At 60.1% G+C, this 13,438-nt stretch overlaps 1 protein-coding gene across 3 annotated transcripts in view; it reads right to left on the bottom strand.

Annotated features, from left to right (window-relative positions):
- Positions 1–13,438, bottom strand: part of HDAC7 (histone deacetylase 7) — a 56,516-nt gene that overhangs the window by 31,938 nt on the left and 11,140 nt on the right. The window contains exon 1 of one of the 3 annotated variants that reach the window (XM_048327459.1): positions 7,898–7,989. The exons of 1 other annotated variant lie outside the window; for it this stretch is intronic. Coding sequence is in view for 1 of the 2 variants with exons in the window: in XM_048327456.1 (XP_048183413.1) it covers positions 724–826 (103 nt within the window). In the remaining variant the exon portion in view is untranslated. Of the gene's footprint in view, positions 1–723; positions 1,183–7,897; positions 7,990–13,438 lie in introns of those variants that run through there. One more of the 3 variants, XM_048327456.1, reaches the window with a different exon arrangement.

Here is a 13,438-nt window from a genome sequence, read left to right as displayed (position 1 = left end):
GCCAGCACCTTTCCCACCCGGCATAGGCTTTTTCCCCCCGCACCATCAATCCCCCAGGTGCAGGATGCTGTCTGTGCCCCAAGCCGGGCACGCCGGGCATGACCCACTCCGGGGTGGAAATGCACCTAACCCAGCAAGGCTGGAGTCAGACAGAACAGCTTGAAAGTGTTGAAGGAATTGTGAGGAAGTCTGGAAAATGAGGTTCCTCCCAAGAAGCGCCCTCAAAACCAGCCAAAGTCCTGTGGGAAGCACTGCCCAGGGGTTCCCCTGCATCCCCCCAGGCAGTGCCTTCACCAGATCAGAGCACAACTGGTGGGCGACTCGTTAGTTCTCTCCGAAACAGCCGGAAAATGCAGATGACAAAGGAGCCCGTCCTGTGTCTGCTGGTGCAGCTGGGACCGCCGCTGTCGCTCCCCTCCCGTGGCTCCAAGGCTGCACAGCGACCCCGAGCTGGGACCCTCCTCCAGGACATCAACCCTCAGTGCCCTGAGCCTGCCCGGTGATGGCCGTGGTGGCCCCGGTGGTGGCCCCGGTGGTGGCCCCGGTGGTGGCCGTGCCCACCGGTCCCAGGTGGGAGCTCCAGCCCAGGCGCAGCAGCGAACCCGGGGTTCCCTCTCCGTGCGCATCCTGAAGGACGTTCCCTGCACACCTTCCCCCAGCCCCGCCAGGGTTCACAGCCGTGCGGGGAGGGAGCAAATCCCCAGGGATGGGAGAGGCACTTACAGGACGGGCTGAACATCACCAGCGTGGTGGAGATCTCCAGCCCCGGCGCAGCGCCCTGAGAACATCCAGCGAGTTCCGCTCCCGGGAAGCCGCGGCTCCGCATCCCACATTCACTTCTGCTTCACCCCTGCCGCCCACCCGATCCTCGGCGCAGCAGGGAGAGCATCTGAGCCGTGCCGAGCTGGGTCAGGCGCAAGCGGGGCCACGGAGCAGCCTCTCAGAACTGACTCATCCCGTCCCGGAGCGGCTCTGGCTCCGCCGGGAACGCAGCGGCTCCGGCAGCGCTTATTTCATACCCACACCCCCGGGGTCCCTCAGAGGCCGCAGCTGCGCGGCTGCCGAGCCGGGCTGTGCCCACAGCGTCCCCTCGGAGCCAGCCCGGGCCCGCGGCAGGAGCCCTGCATAGCACTCGCTGCTGGTCCTCACGCCGCGGTCCCTGAGCTCATGACTGAGTAACGCCGGCGAGCCAAGAATAGAGACCTTGAAGTGAAACCTCCCGGGATTGGCAGCTATTTCGGGCGCGCTCAGCCGCCGGGGCTGCGTGACATAAGAGGATATAAAAGAGGAAACTCTGCACAACAACTCTCACCTCACCGAGAGAGGCTCGGCTCGCAGCAGGTAGGGCTGCTGTGAGCGCCTTTGGGGCGAAGCGAACGCTGTGACAGCCCCCGAGGCCACCCCCGTCCCCCCAACCCCAACCCACGGCGTGTGTGCAGCACCGGGACCCCGAGCGGGCTGTCCCCAGGCACAGCCCCAGCCCTAAAGCCCCTGAGCATCGCCAGGGCTGAGCCCACCGGGAAGTGCAGGGCTGGAGCCCAGCAGCCCAGTGTGGCCGCGGCTTCTCCGCGCTGGGACGCAGCCAAACCCCAGCACAACCCGCCTCCCGCGCTGCCCACACCGCGCAGCCCACGTCGAGCTGAGCCTGTTGCCACAGGTTCAGCCTGCCCAGGCACCTCCGTGGAGCAGGAATTGCAGAGATCCTGCTGTGGCCAAAGGAGCCTCAAAGGGAGCCAACAGGACCGAGGCAACCGGAGCACCCCCAAACCCCAAATCCCATCTCTGCCCAAGCAGCCCCTCACAGCTCCAGACTCAGCTCACCCCTGGAAGGAAGGGCTGAGGTTGCACCCAGCCACCAGATGTGGGAGGAAAGATCTGGTCCTGGTTAAGAACCAGCATTAAGATTAATGCAGGGAAATTTAAATGGCAGTTCTGGGAGCGTGTTTGATTTGAACCCTTAGATATCGGGAAAACAAACACACAAAGCTGCAGTTTCTGGAGGTCAAACTCAGCACCTGAAACCAGGCCCTGCCAGTTTACAGCGTGTCCATCCCGTCAGCAGCTGCATTTGAATACTCGTGATGCCAGTGTGCTCTGCCAGCTCACTCAGATCCCAGAAATGTGCTTTCTCCTGGGTTTTTGGTCAGGAGTAAGTCACCAGCAGGGACTGACAGAGTCTACAGTGCTAATTAGGACAAAATTCCTTCCTGTGAGGGTGCTGAGGCCCTGGCACAGGTTGCCCAGAGAAGCTGTGGCTGCCCCTGGATCCCTGGAAGTGTCCAAGGCCAGGCTTGGAGCGGCCTGGGATAGGGGAAGGTGTCCCTGCCCATGGCAGGGGTGGGACTGGATGAGCTTTAAGGCACCTCCCAACCTAAACCACCCCATGATTCAATGAAATAACTGAATTCCCCAGACAGCTTTGTCCGTTCTAAAAACATCCTCCAAAACTTACCCAGGCCATGAGGGGGAACAGTGCACCTCCGATTCCATCCCTCATCCAGACAGTGACGGCCAGTTAAGGCCTTTCAGTTAAAACCCGGCTTCCAAAGACTGAATAACCACCACCAGCCCCAGATCTGCTTAACGTGCAGTTCAATTGTCCCAGCGTGTGGCCCAGCACTGCTGTCCCCGTGCCAGCAGGTGACAGAGCCCAGACAGAGCCGCCCGTGCCGGCGCCGTGGCAGGGACTGCCCGTCGGCATGGGGACCCTCCCTGGGACGCTGCCACCGCCACTCTGCGTCCACCACTGCAGCGAGGGGTTGGTGTAGTCTTGGAAGAAGGAAAAGGCTGAGGCAGGGATGATCCTGAGCTCAGCAGGAGGCAGGAGATGACCCCAGGAGAAGCAGAGGCTGCTGCATCCAGGAGCTCTGCAATGCCTCCATTCCGGGACAGCAAGGAGCCCCGTGCCAGGCCCTGCCTCGGCCCCAGAGCAGCACAGAGAGACCAGAGGACCAGGGGTGACACAGAGGTGACAGGAAGGACACGGCAAAACCTGCGAGTGAGCAAGGCGAGGGACGTGGGAGAAGGAGGGAGCAGGGACACAGCCCACAGCTCTGCTGGGAATATTCCCACCCTGCAGAAGATAACCCCGACAGCAGCTGCTTCCAGCGGCCTCCCCAGAGTTGCTGAAGGCAGCTGGATGGAGCAAAGAGGCCGAGACAGGAGCAGAAGAGACGATTTTCATGTGGAAGTTGCACCCCTGGGCTACGTATGAAAGTTATCGTCAGTGCATCGAGCCCTGGGCAAACCTGGAGAATTTACATAAGCCTTGAAGTTTAGGAAAGCATAAAGGAAGAAAGAAATTGAGAGAGCAATCCTGTCTTTGTCTCCAGCACTGCAAGGAAATTCTCCACATTTTCTGTGCTGCCCAAGGCTCCCCTTACGCAACAGCGGCTTTTGAAAAAGCAGCCTCAGCATCAACAGTTTTCCCCTCCCTTGCGTAAGAGATGATCCTCCTTCCATGAGAGATCCTCCTTCCATGAGAGATCCTCCTTCCATGGGAGGTCCTCCCTCCCTGAAGGCTCAAGAACATCCCCAGAGAAGCGATCCCAGCACCACGTCCCGACTCCTTCCTGCAGCATCAGGGAGTCGGTCCTCCCGGGAGAACTGCCCAGCTTCCACCTCCCCGGAGCTGAACTCCGAGGCACTTCCAGGATTGCAGGATGCTCCAGAGGCTCCTTGCACACGCTGCTTTCTTTCAGAGCAGCAGATGACCCAAGTGAAACTGGAGAGGACCCAGGGAAACACTGGGAGGATGCTCCAGGCTGGCACTGCTGACAGGAACACCCCACACCCGTAAAAATTCTCTCCATGAAGAGAAACGAGGCTCTCACTGGTGTGCGAGCCACCCCCAGTTCCCAGCTCTTCCCCCAGCTCCTGCACCTCTGTCCTCCTGTTCCCTGCCTTTGGTCCCACCTTTCCAGCACGGAGCCGCGAGCGTGCCCAGCGCAGCAGGGTTTGTTTTGCACTGCTGTGAGCCGTGTTTTGATCCAGCTCTGCAATGCAGCCCTGTGGAAGAGCCAATTCTCCCACTGGCACCGTTCCTGCTCCTGGATACCAACACCCCACGGGACAAAGCCCGACGGATCCGGGGGACGGGGGTGGTTTGTCACTGTGCTGAGGGGCAGGGCAGCTGGGCCACGAGGAAAACCCCACAAACACCATCCTAATTCTTCTTCCAGCAGACTGAGGCACCGTACACCACACCTGGCCTTGAGCATGGAGAGACTGAAGTTTTAGGCTGAGGGGAGACAAATGCAAAGGCGGGATGGATGTGTGCAGGGATCAGATGTGACAGACGGACACTGCCTCACTCCAGCCCCTCTGTGGGGCCAGGACCTCAATGGAGACCCACCCTGAGGATGTCCCCTCCCTGCTGGAGGCCTCCCTGGGTGACAGCGTGGCACTGACTCAAGGCTCTTTCCTCAGCATCCTCGGATATTGCCCAAGAGGCAGCGCGGTGACGGGGACGTGCGGCACCCACAGCTCTGCCACCTCATCGGCGCTGAGCCGCCTCCAGCCCCGCTCTGCCTTGGCACGAGCTCCCCTTCCAAGGTGAGTCTGGGAAATCTCCAAACTCACTCCAACGGGCACTTGGGCTCCGTTTGCTATTTATAGTGTGACAGCTGACCGGGACAGTGCCACCCAGCCCACCCAGGCCTCTCAGCTCCACCGGCTCTGCCCAAACTCAAACCCGAGCGGCCAAATCCTGCTCGGCGCTGCCGGAATTCGGCGCATTCATTCAGAGTTAGCAACTGCTGCTATATCGGGAAGACAGCTTCAAGGGAAGACAGAGCTCTCCAAGACAGAGAAAGAAAACAAATCCCTCGCCTGCATTCTGCAGGCCAGCACTGCTCTCCTAAATTTCCTTGGCTCGGCTTAACAAAACCCGGGTTCTTCTGCTAAAAAGTGAACATTAACCAGCCCTGCACGCTCCTGAGCTCTGGACACCCTCTCGAAAGCTTCATGACACCATCACACCAGACAGCAAATGTGCCAACTCAGACCTTCTCCGAGTGACAGAATCGTCCCTAACAAACCCTGCCCCAGCCCTGCCCTTCGGGAAAGGCACCCGAGCAGAGCAGCCGCTCCAAGGAGGTGGGCGTGGGGTGACCAGAAACAAACCCTGTGTGTGAAGGCACCAACAAAGGCAGGAAAACATCCTGGCCGCTGGCGAGGCCGCGGGGCTGCTCCCAGCAGGGCTTTCCGAGGTACTTTTAGGGCACTCAGAGCCGCAGACGAGGACCGGCCGTGCCAGGCGGGAGCCGGAGCCGCGGTCACAGGGGGCTGCCCAAGCCTGACGCGAGCCCACTGAGCCCGTTCGCACTCGGGACGGGCAGGACACGCTGCTCTGCCCGTCTGTCCCCTCCCCGCCTCGGCAGGGACGCACAAGTCCGCAGAGAAGCTGTTAATAGGGAGCCGGCAGAGGCTGAACGGGACGGATGCATTCCTGCCCCCGGGGAGCATAGCAAGGCAATGAGACACAGACACCGGCGAGGACTCGGCAGCTCCAGCTCCAGGACTGACTCACCTCCCTCCTGCGCTGTCCCAGAGAGCAGCGGCGGGGCTGGACGGAGATCAAAAGGTAATAAATCAGATCAGAACAACCCAGGTTTGATGTTTGAACCAGAGATGGAAGAGGAGATTCGCCACCTCCCCTGCCGGAGTCGGGCAGCGGGGCAGAAGGAGCTGCCTCGTTTCGGAGCGTTGCCAACACACTTGTTTGTTTTTTCCCCTCCTCAAGGTCCCAGCTGTTAAATCCATGATTGCAGGATTTCCCAGACTCACTGAAAAAGCACGTATGCTATTGTGTCCCACTGCTGGAACAGGAAAAAGCCTGAAAATCTGAGCCACAGACTCCAAACACACAAGGTCTCCTTACAACTGACGTTTTCAAACCTCATTTTTCTTTCAACAGTTTCTAAATGGTCCAGAGTTTTGCAGCACTGCCTTTCAGCTCCCCCAGAATTGTTCCCATCCCAGTGTCCCACGGTGGAGGAACTCTTTGGCATCAAGTGTCCCAAAGCCATCCATGTGGCCACTCACATCCCCAGAGCCTCAGAGGACTTTGAGCCGCCAGCCTCCAACCCCTGATGGAATCCGGGTCTTGACTCCAATCCCCAGCCAGCCGAGTGTGAACACAGAAACCAGGGCCAGTCACTCGTGCTGCAGCCACCCGAATTCCCCATCTCTCAACACAAATCCAGGCCCACAGTCTCAGGAGGACCCAGAGCTTCTCTCTTTGCTGCTTCACAGAAAACACGGTGTCACACTGGAACACCCCAGCCAGATCAGAGCCACCCAGGACAGCAGCCAGCACCCAGACAAAGCCTCTCCCTGCCCCGGGGAGGTTCCCAATGAAGCCATTTAATAACTGCAGGAAAAGACACGCTCCCGTGTGCCCGTCCTCGCTCAGCTCCATCCCTGCTACTCTGCTGCACGATGAGACTCACTCTTGGACCAGCCCTGACACTGGGACCTGTTCCTTCCCAAAGGACACGTCCGAAGGGTTCAGAACCCTGCTCAGGACAGGTGTAACCCCACTGCCACCCCACATGCTCCCTGCTGAGCTTCCAGCCCCACTGCGAGAGCCTCTGCTGCCATTTTCATGCTCCCACTTCCTGCTCACATCAGGCAGAGAGTAGGAAGTGCTGAAATCCTCCGACCCTCGCTGCAAACCAGGAAGCTCCTGAGATCTCCTGAGAAAGGCTAAGATTTCAGGCTGGAACCCTCTGCAAACATCTGGTCAGAGGCATCGCATCCGGACCCTCGGAGCGGGGCCCACACTCCCCATCCTCCCGGAGCTCCGTCTGCTGGAACAAACCCAGGGCAGGACCACTCACGGCTCATCCTATCGGGAAAACACTAACGCAGAATCCAAACCCTCCGGCCACCCACTTCCCTCCGTCTCCCATGGGTGACACCTCGGCTCTCCTGCCCGAACCGAGGCCAGCACATCCCACACCTCCTCTGCAGGAGTCTCCCAACATCCCATTACTCAGCAAAGCCTCGTAACACGTCCACACCACAGGTAACAACTCCACCACGGAAAAAGGTGTGGGCAGCTGTGTTCTGGGAGCCCAGGGGTTGCTGGCACAGGGCAAACCTTGGATGGCACACAGATCTGTGGGCTGCACTGGCTCGTGGCTCTGGCAGACGGATCCGGGGTATTTGGGGCATCCGCAGCTCTTTTCCCAGTGCACATCCTTTCTCCACAAGGTATTTGGAGGGAGAGAGGTGCCCTTGCAGCACAGACACCAAGGACAAACCCAGCAGAGCTGCTGCTCCTCTGCCCTCGCAGCCCTGCTCCCTGCACGCACCACCGGCCTTCCGAAGGGAAAGGCAACAGGATTAGTACAAAAACATTCCAGCAAACCACAGGCTCGGCTTTGCCACATCTGAACACTTGCTCTCGAAGGCAGCCACGGGTCCCCGGGCCTCGCTGGGACCCGGTGAGTCCGGGACTCGTGAGCCTGTGCTCTCTCCCTCAGCTCTGGAAGCTTGTCCAGGCTGAGCCCCGCAGCCGCACGCACACATTCCACGGGACCGGGGCTCCTCCGGGGTGGATCAGCTGCTCTGGGAGTCGCCATCCCCAGATGCTTCCCCCGGCACCGGCACAGCACCTCCAGTACCGGGGGTGACAGCCCTGCCAGCAGCTGTCCCGACACCCCACCGAGCCCCGGCTGGAGCCGCAGACCCCAGGCGGGCACTGCCGGGATCCAACACCCCCGGGCTGGACACCCCCGTCCAGCCCACCCCTCTCCCCGCTCCCCGCTGCGGGGAACGGAGCCGAGCCGGGACGCGAGGAGGGGACGGGGACCCCACAAACCCCGGGAGTGACAGACCCGCGGCTGTCCCTGGCTGCGGTGTCCCCTTGTCCCGGTGTCCCGGTGCCTACCTTGGGCTGGCGGCGGCGACCGAGGCGATGCCGGAGCGTCCTTGGGCGGGGGCGGCGGAGCGGGGGCGGCCCCGGCCGGGCCGCGCGGGGACTCCGCGGGCTTCGGCTCCACCTGCGCCGCCGCTCCGGAACCGGGCGGGCCCGGGCGGGCGGAGCGGGGCGGCCCCGGCGGGAGCTGCGGGCGGTGCCGCTCCGCCCCCGGGACGGGCCGGGACCGGACGGGCCGGGGGCGGGCGGCGCGTTACGGGTCAGAGCTCCGCGACACGAGGGACCGGGAGCGGCGACTTCCAGCGGCTGAAGAGACCGGGGCAGCGGGAATCGGGGCCGAGTGCTGGCCGCTGGATGCCAAACTTGACCCCGAGCCCGTCCATCCCGGGTGATGGCGGAGCCACCGAAGTGCTGGGCGAGGGGCGGCAGAACGGCCGAACCTGGGGGGAGCTCGGCGCACCGAGTTGGAGCCGGGCGCTTCCACCTGGCACCTGCCCGTTCCCGGTGTCTCGCTCCCTGCCCGGGCTCCCCCGGGGGACCGGGACGGGGCAGTTCCCACCGCGCCGGGGCGAGCAGGGATGAGCCGGGGGCAGGATTTCGGGAGCATCCTGCGGGATGAGGTGAGCACAGGACAGCGGGAGCATCCCCACGCAGTGACCGGGGGCACCGAGCACCACAAAGAAAGAAACGGAACCAAGTTCAGAGCGAAGGGAGGAGGTGCCTGTGCTCCGGGGCTTCAAATCCTGTCCAAAAGCACAGCGAGACCCCGAGGTTCCCTCGCTGCCAGCGGGGGAGCAGGCGGCTGCTTGGCCGCAGCTCCTCGGCGAGGGAACAGCTGCTTTTCCAGGAAATCCAAAGCGCGGGGGGATTCTCCAACCACTGAATTACACTTCTCTTTTCCAAGGAAGAAATCACTTCAGACCCAGAGCAGAGCCCTGCCTAGTCCCGGGGTGAGGAGCCCTGCTCAGCTGCAGCCCCGGAGTCTCTGGGGTCAGTGGGTGCAGTGAGACAACACCGAAACACGGGTGGGCAGGGATGTGCTTTTGCCGAGTTATTTTGTTCGCTTTTATGACACCAAAACAGCTCTGGGAAGTTACACATCGAGCCCAGGGGCCGGCACATTCGTAACCCCGCTTGCAGAGCGGTTATTTTCGGCACCCTCTGAAGCTGGGAGGTTCCACAGTGCAGCTCACCCACCTCCGGGGCTTTCTCTTTCCCTTTAATTTATGCCTGTTTTCTTCAAGATCAGCGTTTCCTTCCCTTTCATTTCCAAAGCCTCGTTGATCCACAACGAAACCTGGCAAAAACTCACCCGAGGAGAGGCACAGCCCCCAAACAGCACCTGACAGTTCAGACAGGAGCGTTGTTAATAATTCACAATTACAGGGGTCACACTTAATGCCTCTCTGATTTGGAGAATAACACCAGAACAGAAGCTTCAGCCCTGGTCCCTTCAGAGCCCCAGCAACACCCAAATTGCCCTGACAAGGGTTTTGTGACTAACAGCTCATTCTGAGAACAGTCAATAACTTCACGACCAAGTCCCAGCGGGCCTCACTCTGCATAAATCTGCATATTACTGAGTGAAGCCAACCAAAGGTGAGAGTGGTGGGGACCATTCTATGGTTTACACTGAACAGCAGCTGGAAAAGGGGATTCATCCTCCCCATCGAGCTCTTTCTGCTGTCCAGTGCCCTGAATTCCCTTAAATCCATCCTTCCAAAGGCTCAAACTCATTGGGAAGGACAAGCTGGGCTCAGCATTCCTGCAGATCGTTCCATTCTGGTGCAGAATCACGGAATGGAATAATGCAATGCTCTGAGCGGGAAGGGAGCCACACGGATCATCGAGTCCAACCCCTGTCTCTGCACAGGGCACCCCCAAAAACCACACCACAGCCCATGGGAATCTACCCCGGCACATCCTGGAGGAAGCTGGTGTTTTTCTCTTACAAAATAACAGCTCAGATTTGGGGCAGGCTGGAAGACCAGAGTTTTCCTGGCCTCTGTATTCAACTTTGAAATTTGCGACGTTTTCCCAATCCCATTAAGAAATTGAAGCAGTGGAAGGAGCAGCAGCCTGGCTTCTTCCGTCACAATCCCATCCTAAAACTGCCTGTGCATGAAGAGCCAAACCTGCCTCCAACAGCAAAGAGATCCCTCCGAGACCTTCCCCGAGCCGGGTGAGGAGCTCAGACTGAATTATTGGGGAATTTCAGCAGCCCTGGGGGGCAACGGAGATAATTGCACCGAGATTATTTTGGAAGTGCCGCCGGTATTTTTAGCCTGGAAAACGAGGCACTGCTTCCCTTTCTGGAGTCCCTCCTCCCCTGGCCAGCCGGGCTCTGCTGTGCCAGGCAGGGGGACATTGCAGAACCCGCTGCCGGTTGGGAAAGAAAGGGGTTATTTTGATCTGTGGAGATGGATGTGCTTCACCCCCACATGTTGTGCAACCCTCAGACCGGCGGCGGAGGAGACAAAGGAGCTCGAGGCTGCCCAGGCTCATCCAGGCTCCCAGAGCTGGCCTAGGGCAAGTGGGGAGGCTCCCACAGCACCCCGAGAGCTCGGCCCCCATGGAAGGTGGGGGACGAGAGCCAGGAGAAGGTCTCGGGCTGCCTGGGAGGGGAAAAACGGGTGGGAAATGGTGGTGGTTCCCCACCAAAGCCTTTTCTCTGCAGCCAGGCTGCTTTGCTGGTTCCCACCCATGCTCCCAGGTCATGTGGTGAGCCAGAGAGCTGGAAAATGCAAGGATAAGGCTGGTGATGTCTCCAGGGCTGGCCTGGCCTCCCAAAGGGCATGAGACACAAGAATATGCCAGGGGAAGACCCGGGCATGGGGGGCACAGGCAGCCCCGTGCTCGGCAGCTCTCCCAACATTCATCCCCCATCCAGGAGCCTCTCGGAGACCCCCGGGCACCCCCCTGCCCCCCTGAGCTCAGAACCGCCTCACTGCCCTTCCCACGCTTCCCCTTCCCGCTGCAAGCGGGAACATCTGGAGCAGAAGAGGCCACGTAGGTGGCGGCTGCGGCAGGTGAGGAGTGACTCGGTTTCGATCAGACGGGAGCGACGTTCCCGGAGCACAGCGTCCCCGGCCCGCCCTGCTTTATGGGATGCTGCCAGAGTGCTCCTGGCACGGGGCTGGCCCACCCGGAGCCCTGGGAACAGAGAGCTGCCCGGGATCTCCACGGTGGGCAGAGGTGGCCAGGAGAACACCTGGATGTTGAACTGCCCTCAGCCGCAGCGTCGCGCTGGGAGAGCCCTGCGCGGCACTGCCTGGCATCCCCCTGCCTAAAGATGTGCCAAAAGCACATCAGCAAACGCACACCGAGAGCCCACCTGGTGCCCAGGCAGGGATTAACACGCGCCTCCCAACCTCTACCTTCCCAGCACAGACTTTCTGCTTCTTCCCTCCATTTTTTCCCTGCTGGGGATGGAATTTGGGATGCTTGAGAGGGTTGGAGGCGAAGCTGCTGATCCTGCCAGGAGCAGCAGAGGGATGGGCTGGCCCGGCAGGCAGGTGGGCGAGTTGCTGACTGGGGCACAAGAGAGCTTGGTGCCTTCTTTATTTGCTGATGTACGAAACGAGAGCAGCAGCTCACACCCTGCGTTGGGCAACGCGGGGAGGAGACGCTCGGGAAACGGGGACCGAGCGCCGGGTCCTGGGATGTGTCCCGAGCACCGAGGGGTTGGTGTCACATCCCAGGGGCTCAGCACGGCTCTGAGCGAAGGAAACGGGGCCAGAGCAGCGTTGAGCAGGTCCTGGCCACACTGGGCAACTCCTGGTGGTTTTTAGCCCCAGCTGCATCTTGCCTGGAAACACCGGGCACGGCTGCAGAGCCACCACTCAGCATTAAAACCTCTTGACTTTCATTCAGTGAAAGTCAAACTATTCCTATTTCAATGCAAATCTGGGAGCGTGCAGACACTCTGCATACAGGAACTTGAATAACGAATGAGTTTTCTCCTCCCATTCCCGTGTCTTGCTCCGCCTCTGCCCACACCACGGTGGGTCCACCCTCCACGGGGACTTGGAGACCTCCAGCACCCTCAGACAGCCCAAGCGGCTCCAGGGGCTGCCATCAGCCACCCCATTTCCCCACGAGCCCTGTCCTCTGCTTTGCACTGAGGGGTAACATGTGCTCAGCAGCCCAAAAGTTTGTTTTAAATAGACACTCCTTGAATAAGACCGACAAAAATACCCCCGTGTCCTGCTGCCGGGCGTGAAACCGCAGCGCGGCAAAGAGGAACCGTCGACTTCAGAAAAAAAAAAAAAAAAAAAGAAAGAAAAAGAATAAAAAATAGAAATAAACACACTTCTGCCTCCTTCAGCCTCCCGCTGCCGCCGTTGCGCAAAGCGAGCGGAGATGGGAGCGAAGGGCCGATGCCGGGGGGTGGGGGGCTCGTCCCGGGTCAGGAGCCCCCGGGGTTTCTCACGGTCCGAAGACCCCCGGGGTCTCTCACGGTCCGCGGTCCCCGGGGTCTCTCCTGGCCCGGAGCTCCCGGGGGTCTCTCCACATCCAGAGCCCCCCGGGCACCTTCCCCCGCTGCGCTCGCGGGGCTTCGGTTACGGCCCCAGGGGAGAGAAAAACATTTGCTTTAAAAACAGGAAAATGTGATTGTCAAACCACAACAATGGGCCGGGAAGGGGCCGCGGCAGCTCCGAATTTCGCTCCAAAACACCCCGAGGGTGACTCAAAATTTCTGCACCGAGCCCGGGCGGCCCCGCGCCCCCTCCCGGCCCCAGGCGGGACTCGGTGGCCTTTAATGAGCCTTTAATGAGCCTTTAATAACGGTTTCCCTGATAACGGGGAACCCAATCCACTCCAAGGCATCCCCGATGGGGTTTGCAGGCACAGAAAAACCTGGTGGGCTCCTCTCTGCACCCTCAGCAAGGCACGGCCCAGCTTGGAGAGGCATTTCCCAAGGGCGGGGAGTGACAGGACTGGGAGGATGACTTCACTCTGACGGAGTAGATTTAGATGGGTTACAGGGAGAAATTCCTCCCTGTGAACGTGCTGAGGGCCTGGCACAGCATGTCCAGAGAAGCTGGGGCTGCCCCTGGATCCCTGGAAGTGTCCGAGGCCAGGCTGGACGAGGCTTGGAGTGGAAGGTGTCCCTGGCCACGGCAGGGGTGGCACTGGGTGGTTTTTAAGGTCCCTTCCAACCCAAACCAGTCTGTAATTCTAGGAACTTGTACCGGGTTTCTATAGGTTTCTGCCTTTTTAATATAACCTAAAAGCAGCAAAGCTGGGGAAGTCCTGCACGTTTACCACTCCCTCTTCTTCCTCAGCTTTTTCTTTAGAGAAGCCCAGACTAAACAGTTTCACTGAAAGGGCTTGGAGAAGCTTTGCAAATGTCACTGGGAATTGTTTATTTCCCTTTATTTAAAGCCCAGAGGGTTTGTAGCCAGAGAATGGAAGAATAACCGGCAAAACTCTCGTTTTCTAAACACCAGGAGAACGAACAAAAGCGTCTGGCACGCTCTGGGCACCGCTCTGAGCTGCTGGGCATGCTGGCATCAGAGGCTGTCACCCCCCAGGTGTGACAAAACCTCC

The sequence above is a fragment of the Corvus hawaiiensis genome, chromosome 24 (genome assembly GCF_020740725.1).
Source record: "Corvus hawaiiensis isolate bCorHaw1 chromosome 24, bCorHaw1.pri.cur, whole genome shotgun sequence".
In the NCBI taxonomy this organism is placed as follows: domain Eukaryota; kingdom Metazoa; phylum Chordata; class Aves; order Passeriformes; family Corvidae; genus Corvus; species Corvus hawaiiensis.
Note: the sequence above shows the minus strand (reverse complement) of the source record. Positions and strands in the feature narration are given on the sequence as shown.